The 26,693-nt window shown below is 44.5% G+C and overlaps 1 protein-coding gene across 2 annotated transcripts in view; it reads left to right on the top strand.

Moving 5' to 3' along the window:
• Positions 1–36: 36 nt before the first annotated feature.
• Positions 37–26,693, top strand: part of PDCD11 (programmed cell death 11) — a 46,201-nt gene continuing 19,544 nt past the window's right edge. For both annotated transcript variants that reach the window (XM_035028409.1, XM_035028419.1), the window contains exons 1-19: positions 37–182; positions 1,764–1,876; positions 3,138–3,266; positions 4,661–4,828; positions 6,438–6,599; positions 8,370–8,493; positions 8,956–9,137; positions 14,273–14,380; positions 16,398–16,604; positions 17,243–17,367; positions 17,551–17,611; positions 18,257–18,403; positions 19,957–20,208; positions 20,790–20,924; positions 21,457–21,651; positions 22,750–22,920; positions 23,924–24,143; positions 25,105–25,254; positions 25,678–25,793. In XM_035028409.1, the coding sequence (XP_034884300.1) occupies positions 1,784–1,876; positions 3,138–3,266; positions 4,661–4,828; positions 6,438–6,599; positions 8,370–8,493; positions 8,956–9,137; positions 14,273–14,380; positions 16,398–16,604; positions 17,243–17,367; positions 17,551–17,611; positions 18,257–18,403; positions 19,957–20,208; positions 20,790–20,924; positions 21,457–21,651; positions 22,750–22,920; positions 23,924–24,143; positions 25,105–25,254; positions 25,678–25,793 (2,745 nt within the window). In that variant the 5' untranslated portion in view covers positions 37–182; positions 1,764–1,783. The remainder of the gene's footprint in view (positions 183–1,763; positions 1,877–3,137; positions 3,267–4,660; positions 4,829–6,437; positions 6,600–8,369; positions 8,494–8,955; positions 9,138–14,272; positions 14,381–16,397; positions 16,605–17,242; positions 17,368–17,550; positions 17,612–18,256; positions 18,404–19,956; positions 20,209–20,789; positions 20,925–21,456; positions 21,652–22,749; positions 22,921–23,923; positions 24,144–25,104; positions 25,255–25,677; positions 25,794–26,693) is intronic.

Below are 26,693 nucleotides of genomic sequence, written 5' to 3' on the forward strand. Positions count from 1 at the left end.
CTTCCTGTTTCTAACTCTCCTCCCCCCCAACCCGCAGGACCCAGCATGGTAACGGAAATAGGGTGTTGGGCCCGCGCACGCTTCCGGAATAGCATCGTTGGATTCCGGGTGTACTGGTCTCCGCGTGTGTGACTCCAGTGGTACAGGCTCTGAAGTAGAAAGGTGCTGGCGTCGCGGGGCTGGTGAGTGAGGACAAGGGCGAGAAGGGAGGAAACCTCATGGCTTCCAGGTCTGTCCCAGGGCTAGGTCCTCTGGGTCCCTGCCATGCACCTGCAGTGCTGGGTGAGTGGTTCGGGCACCCCAGACCAGCTCAGAAGCTGGCCCCTGTAACATCAGGTTCGGACCCTGAGAAGTTGCTTATGTCCCCTCTTTGCCTCTGGATCGCCTCTTTGAAGCTTCAGTTTCCCCTTGTCTGAAGTGACATTAAGGATCAAATTTCCTGCAAACTAGACTCCTCGGCTCTTTCCTATTTCTGCGAAGCATGCACCCACCTATTCCTGATTCCAAATCCAGGGCTTCCACTGGTCTTCACCTCTTCTACAGTCACAGCCCTTTCTAGATGCTTATTCCAGGTGTCTCTCAGAACCAGTCTCTACTATCTTCCCTTCTTGGATCTAGTTCTCATTTGCATAGTTTCTCTGCTGTACTGCAATTGACTTCTACTCTGTTTACTTTCTTTCAGTTCTGTCTCTCTACCTGTCCAATTAATGGCCTGCAGTATATTTTTCTTGATTGCTATTCTATTTCTTTTCCTACTTAAGGCTCTGACTTGTCAAAGTGAACATTGTGCTACTCATATCTAGGTCAAAATCTTTCACAAAAAAGGTCCCCTGTCTTCCACAATTTAACTCTGATTATTATGCTTTATTCTCCCTGTGTGTCTAAACAGTTTTTCAAAGAAGGGAAATAGCAACTTCTTGAACAATATTTTGAGAAATTGCTGGTGATTATTGAAATATTTTGCTTTAACTGTTTCTATGCCTTTTCTCACATTCCTTCTGCTTTTCCTTTTCCACCTGTCAAAATCTTTTTCATCTTTTAACAGCTCAAAGACACCTTCTTTAGGAAGCTTGCCTTCTTTACTGAAACCTCATCCCTTCCTATTTTTTTGTTTATAGTTTGATTTTTATTTTAGTTTTTTTTTTTTTTTTTTTTTTGGTAACTCTGCACCCAACACAGGGCTCGAACTTAATGACCATGAGATCAAGAGCTGCATGCTTTTCTGACTTAGCCAGCCAGGCGCCCCAATTTGTATTTTAAATTATTTGCGTAATTGTTTTGTTTTCTTAAAATTGTGCATGGTTCTTATTTTTTTTAATTAAAAAAATTTTTTTAAGTAACCCAACAGGGGCTTGAACTCATAACGTTGAGGTCAAGACCTGAGCCAGAAGCAAGAATCAGATGCTTAACCAACTGAACCACCCAAACACTCCAAAATCGTGCATGTTCTTTGAAGATAGGGACTTATATATTCATTTGTGTATCTCTGACTTAAGTGTAGTTACTTTGTCATATTTATTAAATTGGATCTAAAACTTCTTTTCCTGGAGGAAAATGTATGGACTTGTGGTTTTGAAGCAGAGATCTTTGGAAAGATGAATTATGGGTTATCTGGGGCCTAGCATCAAACCATCTATTTCTTAGTCCTGAATGTTGTCTAGACATTGGTGCTAGAAGGCTCTATCTCTTGTCCACTGATCACAACCTTTAGGAAATCTGACACCAAGGCTACAGCTCACTGATACTCTTTGCATTGTTTTTAGGAGACTCAAACACAGCAACCATGGAAGAAAGCTTCCCCCGAGGGGGTACGAGAAGGACCCACAAATCAGAGAAAGCTTTGCAGCAGTCAGTTGAACAAGACAACTTATTTGATGTAAGTGGTGTGCTTATTTGATAAAACTCACAGAACATTTTCTAGTATCCTTGTGAAGAATGAACCTTGTTTGAGAATCTGGTATTTTCCATATTTGTTTCTTTTTGAAGTCTACTTTTGTAAGTTGAACTTGTTAGAGAGTCCATACCACCGTGAGGCTATATTTTTCGAAGCATGGCATTTAGTACTTGAGTTTGCAGAGCTCTTAGGAACTTTGTGCCTTGTTGGTTAAGGTTGGAGAGAAAAGTTATGAAATAAGTCATGAAAGGTACAACATGGGGGATATAGTCAGTGGTATTGTAATAGTATTGTATGGTGACAGGTGGTAGCTACACCTGTGGTGAGCATAGCATAATGTGTGGAGTTGTCAAATCACTATGCTATACACCTGAAATTAATGTAACATTGTGTGTTAACTGTACTGCAATTAATTAAAAATAAAGAATGGAGAGAAAGCAGTTGGTGATTGATTTTTTAAAATGGGATCATTGCCATATATAATGGTCAATTTGCATTGAAATTCACCAGTTTCACCTAGAGTAGGCTCCAAATGCTAGAGGGAAGGGAGCTAACATTTCATTGTATGGCCTTATGTGTGTTTTATGTAATCTTTCCAACTGCAGTGGAGTAGAGAATGTCATTCCATGATGAGGAACTGAGGCTGAGAGAGGTTACATATTTTAACAAACCACACAGCTTGTTATAGTGGAGTTGGGAGTTTAACTCGGGTCTCCGTGTCTCCACCTTCTTTTTTTTTTTTTTTTTAAAGATTTTATTTATTTATTTGACAGAGAGAAACACAGAGGGAACACAAGTAGGGGGAGTGGGAGAGGGAGAAGCAGGCTTCCCACAGAGCAGGGAGCCTGATGCAGGGCTCTATCCCAGGACCCTGGGATCATGACCTGAGCCTAAGGCAGACACTTAACCGACTGAGCCACCCAGGCGCCCCTCCACCTTCCATTTTTACACACTGTTCTAAATTGCTTCTCATAGTGGGGACCCCAGTGTCCATCCCAGTCAAGGGAGGAAGAACACAGGAGTGAAGGGGCTTTTGAAAATATGAAGAGGGCTCCCACCTTGGGCAAAGGGAATGTTGGTGACAGAGTGGGAGAGATGGGATTGGAGCAGGAATTACAGGAACTCTGGGAGTGGAGTGTGCTGGAGGAGTAACAAAGCAAGGTGAAAGGTGACCTGACAGTTTAAGGGAAAGCCCAGGATTGTTTCTCTTCATTCTTTTGGATCTTTTATCCCCCCTCTGTAGATTTCTACTGAAGAGGAATCCACCAAAAGGAAAAAGAGCCAGAAAGGGCCAGCAAAAATAAAAAAGTTGAAAACCGAAAAGAGAGAAAGCAAGTCTATAAGAGAGAAGTTTGAAATCCTTAATATTGAGGTTTGTTACGTTTTGATTTTGTTCTAAACAAACTACCTGGGTTGCTTACATTTGCATATGTTCTTCCCTCTTTCTTTTTTCCTTCAATCCTTTTGTGTATATATGTGTGTGTGTGTGCGCGCGCCCCAGTAGAGATTATTACAGTTTGTGCTCAGAATTGAGCATTATCACCTTTGATTATTATTATTTTTTTAAAGACTTTATTTATTTATTTGACAGAGAGAGACACAGCGAGAGAGGGAATACAAGCAGGGGGGAGAGGGAGAAGCAGGCTTCCCGCGGAGCAGGGAGCCCGATGCAGGGCTTGATCCCAGGACCCTGGGATCATGACCTGAGCTGAAGGCAGCCGCTTAATGACTGAGCCACCCAGGTGCCCCTATCACCTTTGATTATTAACCAATGCCTGGGATCATGTGTTGTTTTTCTTTTTAGCTGCTGAGTCCCTCTTTGTGCTTGTGTCTTAATGAAATTTGTGTTTTAGTAGATTCATAGGTTAGAACTGGCAATAACTTTAAACCTTTCTACTTCTACTCTTTCATTTCATAGCTATGGAAATTCTCTTGGAGAAGTAAAGTGGTCTTTTAATGTTCTTTGTTTTTAGATTATAACTTGGATATGTGTTGTAAAAAAGAAAAAAAAAACCAACGAAATGATTCCTAAGGAAAAGATTGAGATTCAGCCTGCAGAAGTGTTTTGTTTGTCTTATGTGATACTTAGAAAAATAATTACTTAACTTGGTGCCAACATTAGAAGAAATTTCACATAAAAATGTGACTTCTGGCTTCTTGTAAAAATTTGAGAGTGCTGATAGCACAAACTCGCACTCCCTCGTGTTCGGAGTCACATGGAGCTGAGTGGTGGTTGTGCCTTCAGGACTGGCATGTACACCCCAGACTGCCGTTTTCTCCACTGGCCTGCTTCCTTCATTTGGCTGCCTGTCAGGCATTTGAGTTTGGGTTGTGTGGAGTAAAGCAAAAGACAGAAGTGTCCTCCAGTATCGTAGTGCTGTTTTATGGTGCTTGGTCAGCTATTTGATAAGTATATGGATGTAATACGCACAGATATTTCCTCTAGCTTTTATTTTTTTATTTTTTTAAAGATTTTATTTATTTATTTGACAGAGAGAGACACAGCAAGAGAGGGAACACAAGCAGGGGGAGTGGGAGAGGGAGGGAGAAGCAGGCTTCTGGCTGAGCAGAGGGCCCGATGTGGGGCCTGATCCCAGGACCCTGGGATCATGACCTGAGCCAAAGGCAGACACCTAACGACTGAGCCACCCAGGCACCCCTCCTCTAGCTTTTATATGTCAGAGTTGGGACTAGAAGCCAGTCCCCCTAACATCCTCAATCGTTGTTCTTTTCCCTATTGTGCCCATTTCACTTTTTCTCTTCTAGTCCCTTTGTGAGGGGATGCGGATCTTGGGTTGTGTGAAGGAGGTAAATGAACTGGAACTGGTGATTAGTCTCCCCAATGGACTCCGGGGCTTTGTGCAAGTAACTGAAATTTGTGATGCCTATACCAAAAAGCTGAGTGAGCAGGTGGCTCAAGAAGAACCTCTGAAGGTAAGGGAAACCTGAATGTACTCTGTAACTGGACCTAAGTGGTGTACAAGTAGATGTAAAATTACAACTTTGCTCAGTGCTAAAAAGTCAAGGCACAAGGTGTCATGAGAGTTTATAATAGGGAATTTTTTTTTTCTTTTTTTTAAATAAGAGGATTTTGACTTAGCCCAGGGAGTCTGGAAGACTTCTCTGAGGAAGGGATGCTTGAGCTGAGATCTGAAGCATGAGTGTGTACTGGGTAAAGATTAAAGAGTAAAGAAGGTAGGGTGTTCAGACAGAAGGAGCACAATATGGGGCAGAGAGAAGGCTAGTGTGGCTAGAGCAGAGAGAGCAAGGGAGAGTGGTGTGGGATGGGGCAGGAGAGCTGGGTAAGGCTAGACCATGTTAAAGATTGGTTTTTAATTCTAGAACCAATGGGAAGCCCTTGAAGTGTTCTCATTGGGGTGGGTGACATGTAGACAGCATAGAGAATAGATGGAAGAGGCATGTAGTTGCCCAGAGACCCGTTAAGGGGGTTACTGTAGTAGCCCAGCTCTGAGATTGATGCCAGGCTGTGTTCAGGGTTTACCTACTGAGGAAGTAAAGTCAATGCCCACTGATGGATAGGGGGCATGAGTCCTAACCTTCTGTTGTGTGTGACTTGATGGTCGGCCTTGCCATCCTGAGATAGAAACCCTGAGAAAGGACCTGGATTGGGAGAGACGATCACGATTTTATTTTTTGCTCTGTTGAATTTGAGGAATGGTTGAAACATCCAGTAGACAGGAAATTCAGAGTAGTCTGGGCTAGAAACGTACATGTGTGAGAATGTTTTGCATAGGTGGTAATTGAAGCTAAGAAGAGGGAAGAAGGTGCCTAGAAGGAGCAAAAAGAGTGAGAAGAGACTGAAGCACAGACCCTTGAGTGAATCCTGACCTTGGAGAAAGATTGACCCTCAAGTATTTTTTTTCTTTTTAGATTTTATTTATTTATTTGAAAGAGAGAGAGAGCGAGCGAGCGCGTGCGCACGCATGCACATATATGTGTGCAGTGGGGAGGGGCAAAGGGAGAGGGAGGGAATCTCAAGCAGACTCCCCGCTGAGCACAGAGTCCATGCAGGGCTCAATCCCACAACCCTGAGATCACGACCAGAGCTGAAACCAAGAGTCAGACGCTCAACTGACTGAGCCACCCAGGCGCCCCCACCAGTGTTAAATGCTTTTTGAAGGTCACATATAAGAAGGACTGAGAAATGGGTTATTGAATTTAGTGACATGAAGATCACTGGTGATTTTATTGGGAGATAAAGTGGTGGGTGAGGGGTGGAACACAGAGTGAGCTGAAGGGCGAGCAGGAGGTGAAGAAATGGAGACCGTGAATACAGACGACTCTTGACAAGTCATTTACATCTGCCTGTTCTTTGGATATATTTTGGAGGCCTTAGGCTGAAATCCAAGACTGTGACTTGGCCACAGGTCCCTCTTCCTTTGGCGAGTGGTTACTGTCTTCGTCCAGTGTTTGGGTTCTTTGGGGTCTGAGGATGAGAAACCACCGAGCGCGGGTTGGGCAGTGGTATGTTGGTTCAGGGGGGGGGAGTATGTATCAGATCTTTCTCATTTGTATCATGCAGGACCTGGTCAGCTTGCCTGAACTCTTCTCACCTGGGATGCTGGTGAGATGTGTGGTGAGCAGTGTGGGTATCACAGAGAGGGGCAAAAAGAGTGTCAAGTTATCTCTGAACCCCAAAAATGTCAACAAAGTGCTAAGTGCTGAGGCCCTGAAGCCTGGCATGGTACGTATGGGGCCAGGGAAGAGGATCAGACAATGTGCGTTTTTCCTGCCCTGCCTCCTAGGAAGTAGCTAGACCACCTTTTACTTTCAGCTTAACTGTTACACACAGGGGTGGGTCTTTCCCTGGGGGGGAGGGGAAGATTTCTAGGGTACTTAACGGAAATTGAAGGCTTGAGCCTAATCACATTACCTTGGAGGGGAGAAAGGGAAGGTTTACTGGTGGCCAATAAAAAAAAATGCCTCCCAAGGAGGCTTAGCAGGAGTGAGGAGTTCCTCAAAGTGTCTTGCTTACCGAGACTTGTTCTTTACAGATTAAGTCTTTTTCAGAGGCTATTTGGCATCTCTGGGGAATGCTTGAGGGCTGCTCTCTGAGAGCAAGAGATAGGGTAGATAGAGCAGTTAGTCTGTCAGCTGTACTGATGGATAGCTCACTACTGTGTCACCTAGTCCTATGGAGATTCAGGAGAAATTAGTCCTAGCTCTGAGTCTCAACATCCAATAGGTATAAAACACACTCATATGAACCACACTCATCTCGGTGCTCTTGTAATTAAGAGGAAGGAGATGAGTACGATCTTTTTTTTTTTTTTAAGATTTTATTTATTTATTTATTTATTTATTTATTTATTTATTTTATTTTATTTTTTTTAAGATTTTATTTATTTATTCATGAGAGACAGAGAGAGACAGAGAGGCAGAGGGAGAAGCAGGCTCCCAAGGAGCAGGGAGCCCAATGCGGGACTCGATCCCAGGACCCTGGGATCATGACCTGAGCCGAAGGCAGACGCTTAACCATCTGAGCCACCCAGGCGCCCCTTATTTATTTATTTGAAAGAGAGAGAGAGACAGCAAGAGAGGGAACACAAGCAGGGGGAGTGGAAGAGGGAGAAGCAGGCTTCCCGTGGAGCAGGGAGCCCAATGCGGGGCTTGATCCCAGGATCCTGGGATCATGACCTGAGCCGAAGGCAGACGCTTAACGACTGAGCCACTCAGATGCCCCAGTATGACCTTTTAACTTTTAGTTATAAGTTTGGGATAGGACCTGAAAGCTGGCTAGAAAGGGGAATAGAAGTAAGCCAAGTTGCAGGAAATTGACAAGTGTCAAAAGAGCCTGCTGTTTGGCAGGTGCTGTTTTAGACATTTCATCTGAAGAAATTCTCACAGCAACACCGTGAGGTAGATAGATATTCCTCTTATACATTTGGGAAAATGGACTCAGAAAGGTTTATGACTTGCAAAGGACTAAATGGTAAGAGCCAGATTTGAATTTCACACTGCTTCCCATGAAATGTAAAGGAGGTTAGCAAGATTTTTTTTTTTCTGTTTTTGAAGTCTTGGAGGCGCTTAGAAAAGACATGGTGACAGCTAAAAGAGTAGTTCTGGATTAGTCATGGCTCTGGGAGTGACCTTGCAGGGCAATCTGGTTTACTCCTCTTTGTGTAACAATAGTCTTTCCTATCTTTTGAAAATTCTCCAGGGGAGAAACCCCTCTTTTTCATTCCATTCAACTATGTATATAACACTTCTCACTGTCTGGAAACCATAAGATCCCTTAAGGCCTAGGAGAATTAAAGTTGATGTCTTTCCCTTTTCTATCCTTGAGTGGGACCAAAGTTGTTGGGGGTGGGCTTGGGGGAGGATTGTGGGATGATGTGTCAAGATTGATGGTGGGAACATTCATGTTTGGTAGTGGATTTTTGTTGTGTGACCCATTACCTTTGAACTTTTGAACTCTGACTTTTGAACTTCAGAATGCTTTCACTTCCTCCAGCTGCTCACAGGCACTGTGTCCAGCCTGGAAGACCATGGCTACCTAGTGGACATTGGTGTTTGTGGGGCCAGAGCCTTTCTGCCACTGCAGAAAGCCCAGGAGTATATCCGACAGAAGAACAAAGGTGAGAGGAAGAAGAGGGGCCAGTGCATGGTAGTGAGGCATTATGTGTAAATACCATTTGGTGAGTAAAATGACAGAATGGTGACCCCAAAGGCTCTTTGGCTTTGCCAAAATCAGCGTTAATCCTAGCTGATAGAAAAGGGAATATGTGTGAAGGACCAGTGAGTAACAGGATCTAAGATCCAATGGACCAGTTTCACTTTTTCTCACCTAGAATATTCCACTGAAATTTGGGCCCCTAGGGCCCCTGCAGCACTCTTCCTGCCTTGTTGAGATTTTCATATTTTTAAACGCTGTTGATTCCAGATCTGTCAGGGTCACTTTATTCCCCTCTTGTAGTTGGTCCCTAAGAGATTGGGAACATGGGTATTACATGGTAATTGGGCAGGTAGACTTAACCCAAGTTAAGAGCCCTTCTCATGAAGGTATTTTTCCTTTTGGGGGCTGGGGCTGGGGCTTGCAGGTGCTACACTGAAGGTGGGTCAGTACCTGAACTGCATCATTGAAGAGATGAAAGGCAATGGAGGAGTTGTTGGTTTGTCTATTGGTCATTCTGATGTTTCTACTGCCATTGCTACTGAGGAGCAAAACTGGACCCTTAATAACTTGCTACCAGGACTGGTGGTCAAAGCCCAGGTACAGAAGGTAAGCCATTCATTGTCATTACTATTTTCTTTTTTAAAGATTTTATTTATTTATTTATTTGTCAGAGAGAGAGAAAGAGAGGGAGAGTACAAACAGGGGGAGTGGCAGGTAGAGGGAGAAGCAGGCTCCCTGCTAAGCAAGGAGACTGATGTGGGATTCAATCCAGGACCCTGAAATCATGACCTGAGCTGAAGGCAGACGCTTAGCCATCTGAACCACCCAGGCGCCCTGTCATTACTATTTTCTAAAACAGAGATAATTTCTGCTGAAGTGGTACATGTGCACAGTCTAACCTTGTGCTGCCCGATAGGGTAGACATTGGTCACTTGTGGCTTATTACACACTTGAAATGTAGCCATTGCCATATGTTGAAATGATAATATTTTGGATGTATTGGGTTAAACTGTTATTAAAATAATTTTCATTTCTTTCTTTGTAGTTTTTAAAATGACTGCTAGAGAGCTTAATTACATAGTTACATATGGATTATGTTTCTTTTGGACAGTGCTGATTGAAAAGGTCAAACAGTTTTTTCTTTTTTAAAAGATTTTATTTATTTTAGAGAGTGGGGAGGGATAGAGGGAGAAGAGAATCTCAAGCAGACTCCATGCTGAGTGCAGAGCCAATGCAGAGCTCGATCTTAGGGCCCTGAAATCACAATCTGAGCTGAAATCAAGAGTTGGATGCTTAACCCACTGCGCCAGCCAGGCACCCCAAGAAAGTCAAATAGCATTAAAAGACTTCTATAACAAAGAACTATCTCATCTCTTCTAACTCCATCTTTAACTCTTATATCTTTGGAAATTTACCTCTGTATTTCTAAGCAATAAGCTTTTGCTGGTATCTCTTGGTTTATCGATTTTAGGCATTGAGTGTTAACTTCTTATCATAGTAGATGAATATTTGGCTTTCTTAATTTTCCCTTTCCTTCCTCCACCCTCCTAACAGAGGTATATTAAATTTTTTGTTAAATCGTTATTTAAATTATTATGGTTATTACTATTATTAGTTTAAATTATAGTTATGTAAATATTATTTACTGCTGAGCTAGGTAATGTACTATGATTGTTTCTCAAACAGCTTTATCCTTGGAGCTGATAATCAGCTTTTTTTTTTTTTTAAAGATTTTATTTATTTATTAGAGAGCATGAGCAGGGGGGAGGGAGAAGGAGAAACAGACTTCCCAAGAAGCAGGGAGCCCAATGTGGGGCTCTATCCCAGGACCCCGAGATCATGATCTGAGCCAAAGGCAGTTGTTTAACTGACTGAGGCACTCAGACACCTTCGTTTTTGTCATTTACCAAATTCTCTTCCTGCCTATGACTATTTCTTAATACATCTTTTTTTTTTTTTTTAAGATTTTATTTATTTGTTTGACAGAGCACAAGCAGGGGAGCGGCAGGCAGAGGGAGAGGGAGAAGCAGGCTCTCCCTGTAGAACAGGGAGCCTGACATGGGGCTCAATCCCAGGACCCTGGGATCATGACCCAAGCCGAAGGCAGACACTTAACCAACTGAGCCACCCAGGTGTCCCGCTTAATACATCTTGTAGTTATTTTCTTCATACCACAATTTTCCATAAAGGTGTTTGTTTAAACCTTAGTTACTTTTTTTTTAACCACCTAGAGCCCTTTTTCCTCTTATCCTCCTCCCGTCTAGACTGGTTGCTCTGGTAGGACTCCTGTAGAGCTAATATCCTAGGACTTCCTTTCTCTGTCATCCTGGACCTTCCCCTCTTTCTCCTATATTGGAGTCGTCTTTGATTCCACATATTCCCCTTTTTTGGTTTACTCATTTTAGTGTGGCACATTCTCCAGAACCATCCTTGGTAAGGTACACAGGAGGTTTATTTCCTGACCTAGGGTGTTGGGGATCCCCAGGACCACTCCCAGTTTTGCTGGTGGCGCTAGAAGCTCTCAGAGGACTCAGCATATAGTGACACTCATGACTATGGCTTATTACAGTGCAAGGAAGCAAAGCAAAATCAGCAAAGGGAAAAAGCACTTGGAGCACAACTTTCCAAGAGTCCTTGCTCCCAGTGGAGTCACAAGGGTAGAACTGTCGATTTGGGAAGCTCATGAGAGACTCAGTGCCCGAGGGTTTTTACTGGGGCTGGTCATGTAGGTACCCTCCTCCTGACATGTACCAAAATTCCAGATTCCATATTGTTGACACAAACAGTTCAGCTGAGAGCCATTTGGTCCTGAGAGTTGTGGGAACCCTCCTAAAATCTAAATTTTCAGCCACCAGCCAATGGCCAACCTTGTCAGCAGGCTTTTCTAAGGATCATATTCTGGGTCTTGCTTTGTTACCTCTTTTCTGCACACCTAGTATGTCTGAAAATATCTTTATTCTACACTCACATGTGATTGGTAGGAAAGCTAGGATTAGAATTCTTTGTCAAAAATAACTGAGAATCTTGAAGAGCTGTTATCTGGCCTCTACTGTTCTTAAAAAGTCTGGTGCTCCTTTGGTGTCTCTTTCTTATATATGTTTCTTCTTTTTGGAAGAGTTCAAGAATTTTTTTTTTTTAAGATTTATTTATTTATTTTAGAGAGAGAGAGTGCAAGCAGGGGGAGGTGCAAAGGGAGAGGGAGAAAGAGAGAATCTCCTGCAGACTCCCCACTGAGTGCAAAGCCCAACTTGGGGCTCAGTCCTACAACCCCAAGATCATGACCTGAGCTAAAAGCAAGAGTCAGATGCTCCGTCGACTGAGCCATCCAGGCGCCCCTTAGAAGAGTTCAAGAATTTGATTTTTAAGAACCTCATTTTTAATTTGTAATAAAAGTTTACAACTTGATTTTTTCAAAAAAATCAACAAACGGCAAGCACCCAATAATAAAGGTCTTAATTAAAAAAAAAAGAGTTCAAGAATTTTATTCTTGGGACGCCTGGGTGGCTCAGTCAGTTGGGCATCTGCCTTCAGCTCAGATCATGATCCCAGGACACATCAGGCTCCTTGCTCGGCGGGGAGCCTGCTTCTCCCTCTACCTGCTGTTCCCCCCTGCTTGTGCATGCTCTCTCTCTCTCTCTGACAAATAAATAAAATCTTTAAAAAAAAAAGATTATTGTTATTCCTTTTAAGATTTCATGATGATGTGTTTTGGTGTGGATCTCTCTCCATGTATTTGTCCTACAATCCAGAAATGCAGATCTTTCAATTCTGAGAAAACCTCTTATATTATTGGTTTTTTTTCTATTTTCAAATTGACATGTAATTCACATATAGGAAGATTCACTCCTTTAAAAATGTATAACTCAGTGATTTTTTAGTGTATTCACAAAGGTGTGCAGCTGTTTGATTCCAGAACATTTTCATCACCCCAGAAAGAAATCCTGTACACATTGGTGGTCACTTTCCATCTCTCCCTCTCTTACTCCCCTGGGTGTACTTTTTGTCTCTAGATTTGTCTATTCTGGATATTTCATATAAATGCAATCATACAATATGTGGCCTTTTGTTTCTGGCTTCTTTCACTTAGCATGTTTTCAAGGTTCATCCATGTTGTAGCATGATGTAGCATGGGATTCATTCCTTTTTATGGCTGAATACTGTTCCATATTGTGGAGATGACACATTTTGTTTCTCCATTCATCAGTTAGTGGACATTTGGGTTGTTTCCACTCTGGGCTATTATGAGTAATGCTGCTATGAAATTGGTGTGTAAGTTTCTGTGTGGATATAAGTTGTTATTTCTCTTGGGCGTATACTTAGGAACGCGATTGCTGGTCATATGGTAACTGACTTTTTAGAGGAACAGCCTAAGTGGCGGCACTGCTTTACATTCCCACCAGCAATTAAGGGTTCTGGTTCCTTCCCATTTTCACACACAGCTGTTACTACGCTTTTTATTATAGCCATCCTAGTGGGTGTGAAGTGGTATCTCCTTGTGATTTTGATTTACATTTCTCTAATGATTAGCAATATTGAGCATCTTTTCATGTGCCGGTTGTGTTATGACCATTTGTATATCTTCTTTGGAGAAATACCTATTCAAAAGTCCTTTGTCCGTTTTAAAATTAGGTTGTCCTTTTATTGTTAAATTGTAAGATTTCTTTATATATTATGGATACTAGCCCCTTATTGGACTTTTTTATTTTTTAAATATAATTTCCTCTTTTTTCTCTTGAACTCCAGCTGATGTTGGTCTTAATGTTTCAGTTTTCTAATTTTCTTATTTTTTCATCTCGCCTTTGTTTGGGTATGTGCATGTATTTGTCTATATCCTACCTTCTGGGAGAGTCTCTCAATTTTAACTTTGTACTCTATTGAATTTTTGTTTTGACTGCCATTTTATGAGTGAGGTGCTAAAAAACTTTGTGTGTCTGGTTGGGTGGGGCTTGTTGACTGGCTGACTTCACTGTCAGGATCAGGAGCTAGCGGACTTTGAGCAGCTCCAAATGTCATCATTATACGTCTTCTCTAGAAAGGATCTATTAATCTCTCCTCAGGAGGGTATAATCCTGGCTGGCTGAGAGCTAGGTGAGAGAGGGCTTCGATGTCTTCATATCTATATCTGTATGATATTTAGAATTTTTCTTAACCTACATTTTCAGGGTTTGCACTCTCCCTGTCTTTTGAGTCTCATACAGGTTTCCTAGAGAATAACTCTCATTTTCTGTGGAGGTAGGAGAGGCGTAGACCCTATAGTTTGAGGAGAGGACCTGGGGGTTTAATTTTGATTCCCTGAATTCAGTCATCTGCCTCATTGCTCTCTTTTGAGGTGCTTCTTGCCTCTCATTCCTTAGCTTTTGGGGGGCTCTGTAGGGCGAATCAGCATGGTCAGCATCTCCCTTTTGCCAGGATTAGGGTTTTGCCTTCTTAGTCTGGGCAGATCATCAAGTTAGCAATAATTTGTCCAGGTTGTCAGGCTGGCAGTTCCCCAAGGATCCTTGTGTAAATGAATTGGGAAACCTCAAGGGTGGCAGGATTGATGCCTCTCAGGCCAGAAGGGAGGTGAGCTACTGGGAGTTGTCCTGCCACTTAATGGGGGGGGAGGAGAGATGCACAGTTGGGGGAGGAGAGATACACAGTTGGGGGAGGAGAGATACACAGTTGGGGGAGATGTGGCAGTGAGGGTTTCGTATGAACCGTGTCTCACATTCTTGGTTCCTTCTTGTTCCATTTATTTCTAGGTGACTCCAGTTGGCCTTACCCTAAACTTCCTCTCATTCTTCACTGGCCTGGTCGACTTAATGCACCTGGATCCCAAGAAAGCTGGAACATATTTCTCAAATCAAACAGTAAGAAATTTTTCTTGATTCCGTTGTGTCCCAAACAGCTGTCCAGTATTGCAGCTAGCTGTGAGCAGATCCTAGGGCTGCGTGTGTACAGGTGTTAGAGGCAGTGAGGGGAATGAAATGTGTTTTGGAAGGATCACAGGAAGCCACGGTGGTTACTTCTGTGCACTGAGATTAGAGAAGGGAATCTGTGAAAAAGAAGGTAACTTGTAGTTTGTAATTCTTTTATATAGTTTGGTTTTGGGGGGGTGGGTAGTGAATCTTTTGCTGTTATCATTTAAGGTGTTTAAGAAGAATATGTAATGTAAAAGAACAAAATATATGTTTAATTAGAAAAATATGGTTTAAAAGTGCTATGGGGGGCACCTGGGTGGCTCAGTCGTTAAGCGTCTGCCTTCGGCTCAGGTCATGATCCCAGGGTTCTGGGATCGAGCCCCACATCGAGCCCCACATCGGGCTCCCTGCTCCACGGGAAGCCTGCTTCTCCCTCTCCCACTCCCCCTGCTTGTGTTCCTGCTCTCGCTATCTCGCTAAAAAAAAAAAAAAGTGCTATGGGTAGAGTAGGTCCAACTTTGAAAAAAAATTATTTTAAAATAAAGATTTTACTTATGTATTTTAGAGAGAGAGAGAGGGAATGTGTGCATGTGTGAGCATGAGCTGGGGGAGGGGCAGAGGGAGAGGGAGAGAGAATCTCAAGCTGAGTGTGGAGCCCAATGTGGGACTCTATCTCATGACTCTAAAATGACCTTAGCCGAAATGAAGAGTCGGACACTCAACCAACTGAGACACCTAGGTGCTCTGAAAAAATATTTTTATTTTTAAAAAAATTTTTAAAGATTTTATTTATTCATTAGGGAGAGAGAGAGCATGTGTGTGTGCATGAGCAGGGGAGGGCAGAGGGAGAGGGAGAAGCAGACTCCCCGCTGAGCAGGAGCCCGATGCAGGGCTCAGTCCCAGGACCCTGAGATCATGACCCGAGCTGAAGGCACATGCTTAGCTGATTGAGCCACCAAGGCGGCCCTAAAAAATTTTTTAATGGTACACCTGGTTAAAATATTGGAACATTATAGGGGCGCCTGGGTGGCTCAGTTGGTTAAGCAACTGCCTTCGGCTCAGGTCATGATCCCGGAGTCCCGGGATCGAGTCCCGCATCAGGCTCCCTGCTCAGCAGGGAGTCTGCTTCTCCCTCTGACCCGCCTCCCTCTCATGCTCTCTGTCTCTCATTCTCTCTCTCGCAAATAAATAAAATCTTAAAAAAAAATTAAAAAAAAAATATTGGAACATTATACACAGTCAAGTGTTAATAATGATGGACTGTGGCTGATTTTTCTTCACTTATCTAAATACCCAAGTTTTCTGCAGTGATCGTGAATATTTGGGAAGAAAGTCCCAATATATGTTATTCAGAGTTTTAAAAGGAATCCTAAAATGATTTTTTTCTTTTCTTTTTTTTGTTTTTAACAGTAATATATTCTATTGGAGTCTATAGAGACATGTTTTTTAGCTAAACAAGCTTTCCCAGCACTTAGTGATAATATTAACTGTTTGGTGAACTTTTTTCTAGTAACTTTTTCTCCTTACAATCATATTTGTGTACTACACTTGATCTTAGCCAAAAAGCCGAGAAGCGATACAATCGTATTTGTGTACAAAGTGCAGATGTTTTACCTGCTGTAACCTTGTGATCAGGGCAGGCTGTTTCTGGTGTGTTTCAGACAGGCCTCTGATCTAGTGATGCCGGTACGTGGCTTCTGTTGTGTATGCGTTATTAGCCTCATGGTGTTGAGGGGACCCTGGTATGTTTTCCTGGCCTTGAGTAAGCATTGTTTTAGTCAGACACAGTTCCTCTGGGGCATTTTGTTTGAATTTTCCACATGCTCCTTGATTGCACAAGCTGATATTACTACTTACATCCATAACCTGGGCAGCACATGTGGAGTCTTGACCTCCAAAAGTCAGCTCTGAGGGCCTTATCTTCTGTGTGCCTCCTCCTGCTCATGATTCTCTTTCCCTTGTCTAGGTAAGGGCCTGTGTTCTCTCTGTCCATCCTCGGACCAGGGCTGTGCGGCTGAGCCTGCGTCCCGTCTTCCTGCAGCCAGGGCGCTCACTCACTCGGCTCTCTTGCCAGCACCTGGGAGCTGTGCTGGATGAGGTTCCTGTCCAGAGCTTTTTCAGCAAGGCCGGGGCCACCTTCAGGCTGAAGGATGGGGCGCTGGCCTATGCCCGGGTGAGGAGGCGCTCTTTGTTTCATCAGGATCTTATCACTAGAAGGACTTTGGGGACACATGGGTCCTTTTCTGTTTTTTACATCCCTTGTATTAGTTTCCTATTTTTGAATATCCCCAAGTGTGGCAGACTCTGCAGAGGGGTTAGACCAATGTCTATCTGTTCTATTAGAATTCTTTAGGATTAATTTGACTTACTTTGATCCCTGGTCGATGGTAGGTACAAGAATGAATTAAGATCTACACCAGAGCTTGGCAAAGGGTTTTAAAGGGCCACATAGTAAATATTTCAGGTTTGCGGGCCATACGATCTCTGACCTAACTACTCAGCTCTGTTGTTGTAGTCAGAAAGCGGCCATAGAACGTACGTAAATGAAGGGGTATGGCTGTGTTCTAGTAAAAACTTTTATTGCAAAAATAGGCACTGACTCATGAGCTATAGTTTACAGACCCATGATCTAGACTTTCTCTGACCTTATATTCTATGACTGTAAAGAGCAATGTTTTAGTTAGAGGAATTTTTTAACAGGCGATTAGTAGTGTTTTTATGGTAGGTGATAAATGTGTCAGTGTGCTTTCATGTCTGATTGCCTCAGATTTACTGTGTCTGGCTTGCCCTTAATCACTTGGTATTTTGTAGCTCAGCCATCTCTCCGATTCTAAGAACATCTTCAATGCTGAGGCCTTCAAGCCGGGGAACACTCACAAGTGTAGAATCATCGATTACAGCCAAATGGATGAGCTGGCCTTGCTCTCTCTGAGGACGTAAGTCTGTTATTGACACATGTGGGACTATAGAAGTGTGCTTCTCTAGGGATGTATGGTCACAGTTTCTCCTGGCCTGACTCGGTGAGGGTTTTCTTTCTTGCCAGCATGATTTTGGGAGCCCTGAATTTTAGGTAGCCTCTGCCCTGGCTTATTTAATCTTGTATTTTCTTTTTGTTCTAGGTCCATTATTGAAGCTCAGTACCTTAGATATCATGACATCAAACCTGGGGCATTGGTAAAGGTAAGACTCAAGCATATAATTAGATACTCTTTCACCTTCAGACATTCTTTAGTTCGCTAGTTAACTGGCCGCTCATTAGTTCTCACTGAACACATTTAAAGTCACGTTCCTTACCTCTGCCTCTTAATGGGAGTTTCTTTTTCTTCTCTTGGGTAACGTAATTAATTGCAAGATAAGGTCTTAATAGCATCACCCAAATACACAGAGTTAGTAGTTTGTAAATCCTGGGATTTGATGGTGTTTATTAGATTTGGGCAAAAGTTAGTTCTATGATAATTGAACTCCTGGGATGTTAGTAAGAGGTCACTTACAGTTGCCTTTCGTGTCCAACCATTTAGCCCCAGTTGAGCAGATCTCCTTTATATGTAGAGTTTGTTCCTTAGGAGACAGAGTCACCTTCAGAGAACGTGCTTGTGAGGTAGATAGAACATGCTTCCACAAAAAGATGTGCAGTTTCCCGTAAACAAACCAGACTGCATTCAAATCAGTGTGGGGTGTGTGCTTTACCCCATGACATCTGGAATAACAGGCAGTTAGCCTGGGAAACTGGGCTTCAAAAGAGAGATGTGACCTGTTTTGTTGTAAGAGGTGGAGGAAAAAAGCCATTCTTGAGGTATGATGGCATCTTTTCTTGGGATTCCCTAGGGCACAGTGCTGACCATAAAGCCATACGGGATGCTGGTGAAGGTGGGCGAGCAAATCAAGGGCTTGATACCTCCCATGCACCTGGCCGACATCCTGATGAAGAATCCAGAGAAGAAGTACCACATTGGGAATGAGGTCAAGTGCCGGGTGAGCCTCCGGAAGGGTCTCGTTGGGGTTTAAGCCAGATGGGAAGAGAGCAGTGCTTCTCAGCTGAAGTTTCTGCCTTTTTCCATAGAATGACCATATAACATCTATGGTATGTGTCTGGCATTGAGAAGAGAAAACTGGGTCTCTGCCCTTGAGAGTTGTGTGATATAATTGAGAGTTAAAATATTCATACGTGAAGAGAGCAGGCCACTGTGTGACCTTTTGTCACATAGTTTAGTGCAGGCTCTATGCTATGGTCATATCTCAAAGGGGAGGCGAGGGTGGGCTGGGCCAGCAAGAATCATTGGTGGTATCAGTAGCGACCACCGTGTAACATGTATTTTGTGCCAGTTGCTATCCTAGGCCCATGACATGCATTATGTCATTTAATCCTTAAAACGACCCCATAAAGTAAGTACTGTTACCCTCATTTTGCAGGTGGGGAAATTAAAGCTTAGGAAAGTGAAGTCACACAGCTTGCCCAAAGTCACACAGCTAATACATGGCAGAACCAGTTTTCACATTCAGGTCTATATGACAATAATGTCTTCTAGATTTCTGGCAGAGGTGGTCCTTGAACTGGAAAGGATTTAAAGAGGAGCAAGGGCTGTGTCAGGCACAGAAATATAAGACTAAGCTGCCAAAACTTGAGTGGTTTATAACAAAGTTTTGAATCCCAAGAGAAGCTTCACAGAGTTGTGAAGATTAAATGTGATACACAGTGCTTAATACAAGGCCTGGTGTGTGCAGGCACTCACAATGTTAGATTTTCTTCTTTTCATTTTATTTTATTATTGAGTCAAGAAAGATACTGATCTCACCCATTGGTGCAAAATTTTATAGTACTAGAGTCAGGAAGTTAAAAATAAAGGAATTTCTCTGCCCTCAAGGAGATGACCTGAGGGATGAGAGATGGTAGATGACCTGAGGGATGAGAGATGGTTGGATCTCTCAATCTTAGTTAAAATGTATTTTTTTTTTTTTTTTTTATTCGAGACACAGAGATAGAGCATGAGCAGGGGGAGAAGCAGAGGGAGGGGGAGGAGCAGGCTCCTTGCCGAGCAGGGAGCCCGATGTGGGCCTCCATCCCAGGACCCTGGGATCATGACCTGAGCCGAAGGCAGACGCTTAACCAACTGAGCCACCCAGGCGCCCTCAGTCTTAGTTAATAGCTAATACGCAATAGTACCGAGGTGGTAAATTGGCTCGGTTGTTCATTCTATTACACGAGATGCACATGGTCTGGGAGGAGCTGAGGCAGTGGTGAAGTAACTGACACAGGACTCTGTGGAGGTGCAGGGACATGGTGAGTGTTGATGCAGGCCCAGGAGGGAACAAACGTACAGGAAGAAGTACTTTTGAAATAGGTGACTACTCCCCAGATTGTCATCCAGCAGGGAACAGGGAGGATCTACGGCTGAGATTATTCTCAGAGGGAAAGAGATAGGTTCTTAGGGATGGACCCTGGCCTTTGGGTTCAGAGGTCGCAGAGACCAGTCCAGTGGCTTTCTTGATAATGGGTAACTTGATGACAACCGTTATCCTTCCCCTAGGTTTTGCTTTGTGATCCTGAAGCCAAAAAGCTGATGATGACCCTGAAGAAAACCCTAATTGAGTCTAATCTGCCTGCCATTACCTGCTATGCCGATGCCAAGCCTGGTCTGCAGACACATGGCTTCATCCTCAGGGTCAAGGACTATGGCTGCATTGTGAAGTTCTACAACGATGTGCAGGGACTGGTGCCTAAGCATGAGCTCAGTGCCGAGTATGTCCCTGACCCAGAGAGGGTCTTTTATGCTGGCCAGGTAACCCTTTCCTGGGACAGACCCATGTCCTTGGTGACCCCATGAACACGGATTTGACAGAGTAGTGGGAGGACTACTTTTTAAGGGATAAGGACCGCGCATATAGGGCAGTGGGTTTGAGCCAGCGAGGTGGAGAGATGTGGAACAGAACCAAGAGAAACCCTCAAGGGGGTTCAGCAGAAGCTGGCACACTAAGGGACCTCAGCCCCACAACCTGGAAGAAATGAATTAGTCTTTACCTACAACAAACATGCTCGTGTTCCTCACATCAGAAGTTGTTCTCAGGTCACTGTCACCACAAGGTGGCAGTGCCGTAAAACTAGTGAGTCTGGGTCTATCTAGGAAAAGTAAGTTTTGAAAGCTTGGGGTTGTACCAAAAACTTACTCATGTTTTCCTTTCATGCAAAAGGCTGACATAGGGGGATTCTGCGTATCTTTCAGTACATTGCTTTCCGCTGCCTCCTGATCTGATCCCAGGTCTAGGTGCATCTCCCTCTGCAGTGCTCGTGGAGGGCAGCTCTCTCTGGGGCCTGACTGGCCTGCAGGGAAGAGTTAGCCAGGCCAGTGTGGTTTCTCACTAGGTGGTGAAGGTTGTGGTGCTGAACTGTGAGCCATCCAAAGAGAGGATGCTTTTGTCCTTCAAGCTGTTGGGTGATCGAAAGAAAGAGCCTCCGGGACACAGTCAGAAGAAAAGAAGGACTGTTAGTCTTGGACAGGTACCTGGACTTCTCCAGACAAGCTATTTTAGTTGACAGTGGCAGAAAGTGGGGTGCCACTGACATGTGGGGCCCTGGGACCCGTGGAGGGAAAGATCAAAGTAGCTAGGTAAGGTTCTGGGGCTAGAGAGAATTGAGGGTCTTGAAAGAGGGTTCTTTCTGTGTGTCAGAGCAAATGGAAGCTGTCCAGGAAAGGAAAGCACCATTCTCGTATGGCTGTTCAGCAGTATATGCTGTCCTCTTTCCTCTCTGGTCTCTAGGACCAGCCTGCAAGACTGTCTTTCCCCTGGGACTCAGTGGAGGGACTTGGGAGAGGAGTGACGTGAGCACGCAAATGGGTCCTGATGTGTGTGTGCGTGAGTGCCTGCCGGGTCTTTGGGGGCAGTTGTGTGGGGTTTGGAAGAAAGCTCCTTCTCTGATCTTGACCCCTCAGTGATGCTGGGACTCGATACCTCTGATCTTAGCCTGAGCCAGATGTGGTTGCTGTCTGCTCAAGACAAGTACAATTTTTTGTCTTTCTCTTCCTGAGTAGTTGGTGGATGTGAAGGTTTTAGAGAAGACCAAAGATGGGCTGGAGGTGGCTGTCCTGCCCCACAACATCCCTGCTTTCCTCCCCACACCTCATCTGTCGGACCACGTTGCCAATGGCCCTCTGTTGTATCACTGGCTCCAGGCTGGTGACGCCCTTCACAGAGTACTTTGTCTGAGCCAGAGTGAGGGACGTGTCGTATCCTTTACTGGTATCTGGTGAGCCGTGGGACCTGGGGGAAGACTCTGGGTCAGGCTCTGCTCTTAAGTGGAAACTCCATGGAAAAAAGTCAGTTATTTGACTTCAGAAATAACCCCATAAAACCAAACTGGTGACCAGACTGTACTTTCCCTGTCTTCCCCTAGTGGAAAGTAAGAGGATTGAAGTCCTACCAGCAGATGCTGGTCAGGGCAGAGTGGGAGTCCAGGATGTTGGAGAGGGGGCAAAGTGGCCTGCCAGGTCCAGCGGGATATTTCCAGTAGCACATCTTGCCTTCTCAGACAGTGCTTAGTCCTTGAGCTGGAACAATTAATAGGCAGCTGTTGTCGTCCTTCCCAACCGCCCCCCTACCCCCATGGGGCTCCAAGTTTCCCTTTGGTCTTGGTGTGCACACTTCGAAGGAGAAAACTGCCTCTTTCTCACAGAATGTAAAATAAAATCTCCGTAGAGTGAAGACAGAGGAGGTGGGATAGAGTTGGTTAGTGTGAAGATTGTGGACCGACCATGGTCCAGCTGCCAAACCGCAGGGATGAACCAGTCTCTTTTTGGTCCTCTTCAGTAATCTGGGGATGAATTAATAGGGAAAGGAAAAACACTGGTTCTTAAACTTGAGTGTGTGTCAGAATCACCTGGAGGCCTTGTTTACACAGCTTGCTGGGCCCCACCCCAGAGTTTATAATTCTTTAGGTCTGGGACAGTGCTTAGGAGTTTGCATTTTTTTTTTTTTTTTGAAGATTTTATTTATTTGACAGAGAGAGAAATAGCGAGAGCAGGAACACAAGCAGGGGGAGTGGGAGAGGGAGAAGCAGGCTTCCTGCCAATCAGGGAGCCCGATGTGGGACTCGATCCCAGGACCCTGGGATCATGACCTGAGCTGAAGGCAGACGCTTAACGACTGAGCCACCCAGGCGCCCTAGGAGTTTGCATTTCTAACAAATTCCAGGTGATGCTAATGCTGCTAGTGTGCATGCTGAGAGAATCATTGTAGCAGCTGAGTGTGTAGAGTGGAAGAAGGAGATGGAGAGATGGATATTTAATCTGCCCTTTCTGGAACATTCCTTGATGAAGTGCCATTAGCTCCTTTGTAGGAAGCCAGCTTTGGTGTCCACTGTGGAGGGTGGCCAGGATCCTAAGAGCTTCGCAGAAATCCATCCTGGGATGCTGCTCATCGGTTTTGTGAAGAGCATCAAGGACTACGGTGTGTTCGTCCAGTTCCCGTCAGGTCTTAGTGGACTGGCCCCCAAAGCTGTAAGTTCAGCTCCATGCACAAGAGCCTTGGAGGAGAGATATTAGGGTCATGGAACCTGAGGGTGGGAAGGAGCAGGATACCTTAATCCCTTGTATCTGGTATCTGGTGAAAATCAATGAAAAGATTTTCAGGGGCAAGGCAAAAAGGCACCTGGCTGAGGGGAATGGGGCTGAGATTCTTGCCCAGCCATGTGTCCTGGCCCAGGGCTGTGTCCTGGAAGAAGGGGCATCTTTACTTCACAGTACAGCATTGGGTAGCTGGGCAGGGGCTGTGAAGATTTTAGTCTCCAGTGTGGGGATAGTAAACTTAGACTCTCAGCATGTATAGACGTGGAAGTTAATTTTCCTGAGCTGCTGAGTATAGGTTTTGCAACCTCCTGGCGTTTTTGAGGCATCATGGTACCAGAATACCCTTGCAAGGATCCCCTCTACCACAATGTCACTGAAGTCATAAACTTTTCAGACTGCAAAAAATCTTCATGACCCCATCGTTGAACCCCTCATGTCTGCTGACTAAACTGAGACCCAGAGTCGGGAGGAGTCTTAGCGAAGTCATTGTAGTACGGTGGGAGAGCAAGTGGCCTGTAGTTTATTCATAAATATTTCTTCCCTTCCATAGGTTTGTCCCCTGATGTTTCCTTGGGCGGCTCTCATTTGCATCCCCTGCCAGAACAATTTTAACAATGGGAGAAGAGGGGAAGGCTGCAGAAACATGCATAGTGCAGGGCAGAGGGTTACCGCTGGGTGTTAGAGACGTGGACAGCTTGGTGTCCCTCTGGCTTGCCAGTGATGTGCTGCCTAGGCTGGGTGCCCTCTAGAAGGCTGGGTTGGACAGCCAAGGTCTTGTGTTTTTTTCTGGAAGGGGAGTAGAGCTGTGCTCTACTGGGGGACTTCCCTGGCTTCCATTTCTCCCCACCCCTTCCTCCACACATCCTTTTCTGGGGGCATGGAGTGAGTTGTCTTGATAGAGACTTCCTGTGTTTACTTTCTGCCCACTCTTTAGATCATGAGTGACAAGTTTGTGACTTCCACAAGTGACCACTTTGTCGAGGGGCAGACGGTGGTTGCAAAGGTGACCACCGTGGACGAGGAGAAGCAGCGCATGCTGCTGTCGCTGCGGCTGTCGGACTGCTGTCTGGGGGACGTGGCTACCACCAGCCTCCTCCTCCTGAGCCAGTGCCTGGAAGAGCGGCAGGGTGTACGCAGCCTCATGAGCAACCGAGGTGGGGACATGGGGGTGGAGGCTGAGGGTCGGGGGTGGGGAGTGTGTCGTAAGTTATGCCTGTCTGTTCCGATGAGTTGTTGGGCTCAAACAATTTTGATAAACTTAAAAGATTATTTATTTGAGAGAGAGAGGCAGAGAGAGCACACGAGTGGGAGGGGCAGAGAGAGTGCGAATCTCAAGCAGGCTCCGTGCTCAGCTTGATCCCACAGCCCTGAGATCATGATCTGAGCCAAAATTGAGAGTCACATGCTTAACCGACTGAGCCACCAGGCGCTAACCCCCCCCTTTTTAATGGGCGTATAACCTGTATAAACGGAATAAGGCATTTAAGGTACAATTCAGTAAATGTTTATAAAATGAACACCCTTGTTTAACTAGTCCCCAGATTCAGATAAAGATCATTACCAGCATCCCAGAGGTCCCCTTTGTGTTCCCTCCCAGACCAAAATCAAAATTTCCCTTAGTTCTGTGTCCTCAGGTTTGCATTTGTTGTGAATCCACTTACCTCTTCACTGTTCTCTTATTCAACAAATATCTGGTGGATGATAGAATGGAGCAAGCACCTGCTAGAAGACTGTGAGGGGTTATTGTGTTGATTTCTGAAGTTTTGAACCATCAGGTAGGATTGTTGGAACCCTGATGGGATTTGGAAATAAGAAGCTTGAGAAGGTAGATTTCAAACCGAAGCAATGAAAATTCAAAAAGCGAAGGAAAGTGTGTGTTTGTGGTATTTGTTGGGTACTTTCATGAATTCTGGCCAGGGAGGATTAGCAAGAGGTGCAGATCTCTCTCACTTCAATAGGAGTGTTCATGGTGTCGCATATTTCTACCAAAAGTGATCTTCCCTTCACAATGCCCAGTGCTCTGCTGTCCTCCATGGGGCAGCACATTGCCAAAGGAAAAGAATGGTGAGTATTGTTTCTGCTTGTTAATCCCTATTTCCTTTGGGTCTCTGGCAGACTCTGTGTTGATCCAGACGTTGGCTGAGATGACCCCTGGGATGGTCCTTGACCTAGAGGTGCAGGAGGTGTTGGAGGATGGCTCTGTGGTGTTCAGTGAGGGCCCTGTGCCTGGCCTGGTCCTGAGGGCCAGCAGATATCATCGGGCAGGTGAGCACTTCTGTCTTGCCCCTCATGGTTCGTGGGGGAAATTCTTTGCCCATTTTTCCCTTTCGGATACAGAATTCCCAAATACATAGTGTAGAGGACCTGATTCAGTAGAAAATTTTGGCATCCCTGTCTTGTATCGATGTAAATCAAGACAACTGACAGCATGCTAAAGAAGGTTTAAGTGTGAATCCTTCTGTTGTTATAATTGGGTAAATCTAGATTTTTGTATATCAGGTTGCATAAATTAAGGCACACCTGCACTTGAATTATGGGAGCTAGACTTTTGGTTTTCCTCGCCCATATCGTCCCAGGACGGATGTCCTCTTTCCTTTTCTGTGCCCAAGGGCTTGCAGGGCTCTTGGAGAGATGCTTCCTTCCCTGCTCCATGAGGGCGACCATGCTGTGTTTGGTTCTGCACTGCAGGGCAAGAGGTGGAACCTGGGCAGAAAAAGAAGGTTGTCATCTTAAATGTTGATATGTTGAAGTTGGAGGTACATGTTTCCCTTTGCCATGACTTGGTGAATAGAAAAGCTAAAAAGGTAAGCTGGCGATGACTTCCATTCCCATGGTTTCAAAGGCATTACCCACCTCTTCAGCCCCACACACTTTGCTTGGGGGTTTTAATGCAAATGCCTGTGGATGAGATGATCGTCTGCCTGGATTGGTGTGGGTTGTTCCTATACCCCTTGTCTTGGTGTGGTTATTAATAGCACTGATTTGCACTCTGGTGCCGGTGTTAAATTATGTGGTCCCCCTGTCTTCAGGGCCAAGTAGATAATGTAAATGAATGAAGTGGGCATGGTCAGCCCACAAAGGGGCAGAGACGAGTCAGTTCCATCTACTTATTGCCAGGTGGGAACATCAGCGTCTGATGTTGCTGAATCTGATCCCCCCGCCCCTTCATTTTTCCCTTCCTATTATCTTTTTTTTTTTTAACATACAACGTATTATTTGTTTCAGAGGTACAGGTCTGTGATTCATCGGTCTTATACAATTCACAGTGCTCACCATAGTACATACCCTCCCCAGTGTCTATCACCCAGCCACCCCATCCCTCCCACCCCCCACCACTCCCGACAACCCTCAGTTTATTTCCTGAGATTAAGAATTTCTCATATCAGTGAGATTATATGATACTTGTCTTTCTCTGATTGATTTATTTCGCTTAGCATATTTTGGTTTTTTTGATGGCTGCATAATATTGCATTGTATGTATATACCACATCTTCTTTATCCGTTCATCTGTGGACATCTTGGCTCTTTGCATAGTTTGGCTATTGTGGACATTGCTGCCATAAACATTGGGGTGCACGTACCCTTTCGGATCACTACATTTATATCTTTGGGGTAAATACCCAGTAGTGCAATTGCTGGGTTGTAGGGTAGCTCTGCTGAATCTGATTTTTAAGAGAAGGCAGAATTTGATTTTTATTTGAAAT

Source organism: Mirounga leonina, unplaced genomic scaffold (assembly GCF_011800145.1).
Source record: "Mirounga leonina isolate KUSES-001 unplaced genomic scaffold, KU_Mleo_1.0 Mir_114, whole genome shotgun sequence".
In the NCBI taxonomy this organism is placed as follows: Eukaryota; Metazoa; Chordata; class Mammalia; order Carnivora; family Phocidae; genus Mirounga; species Mirounga leonina.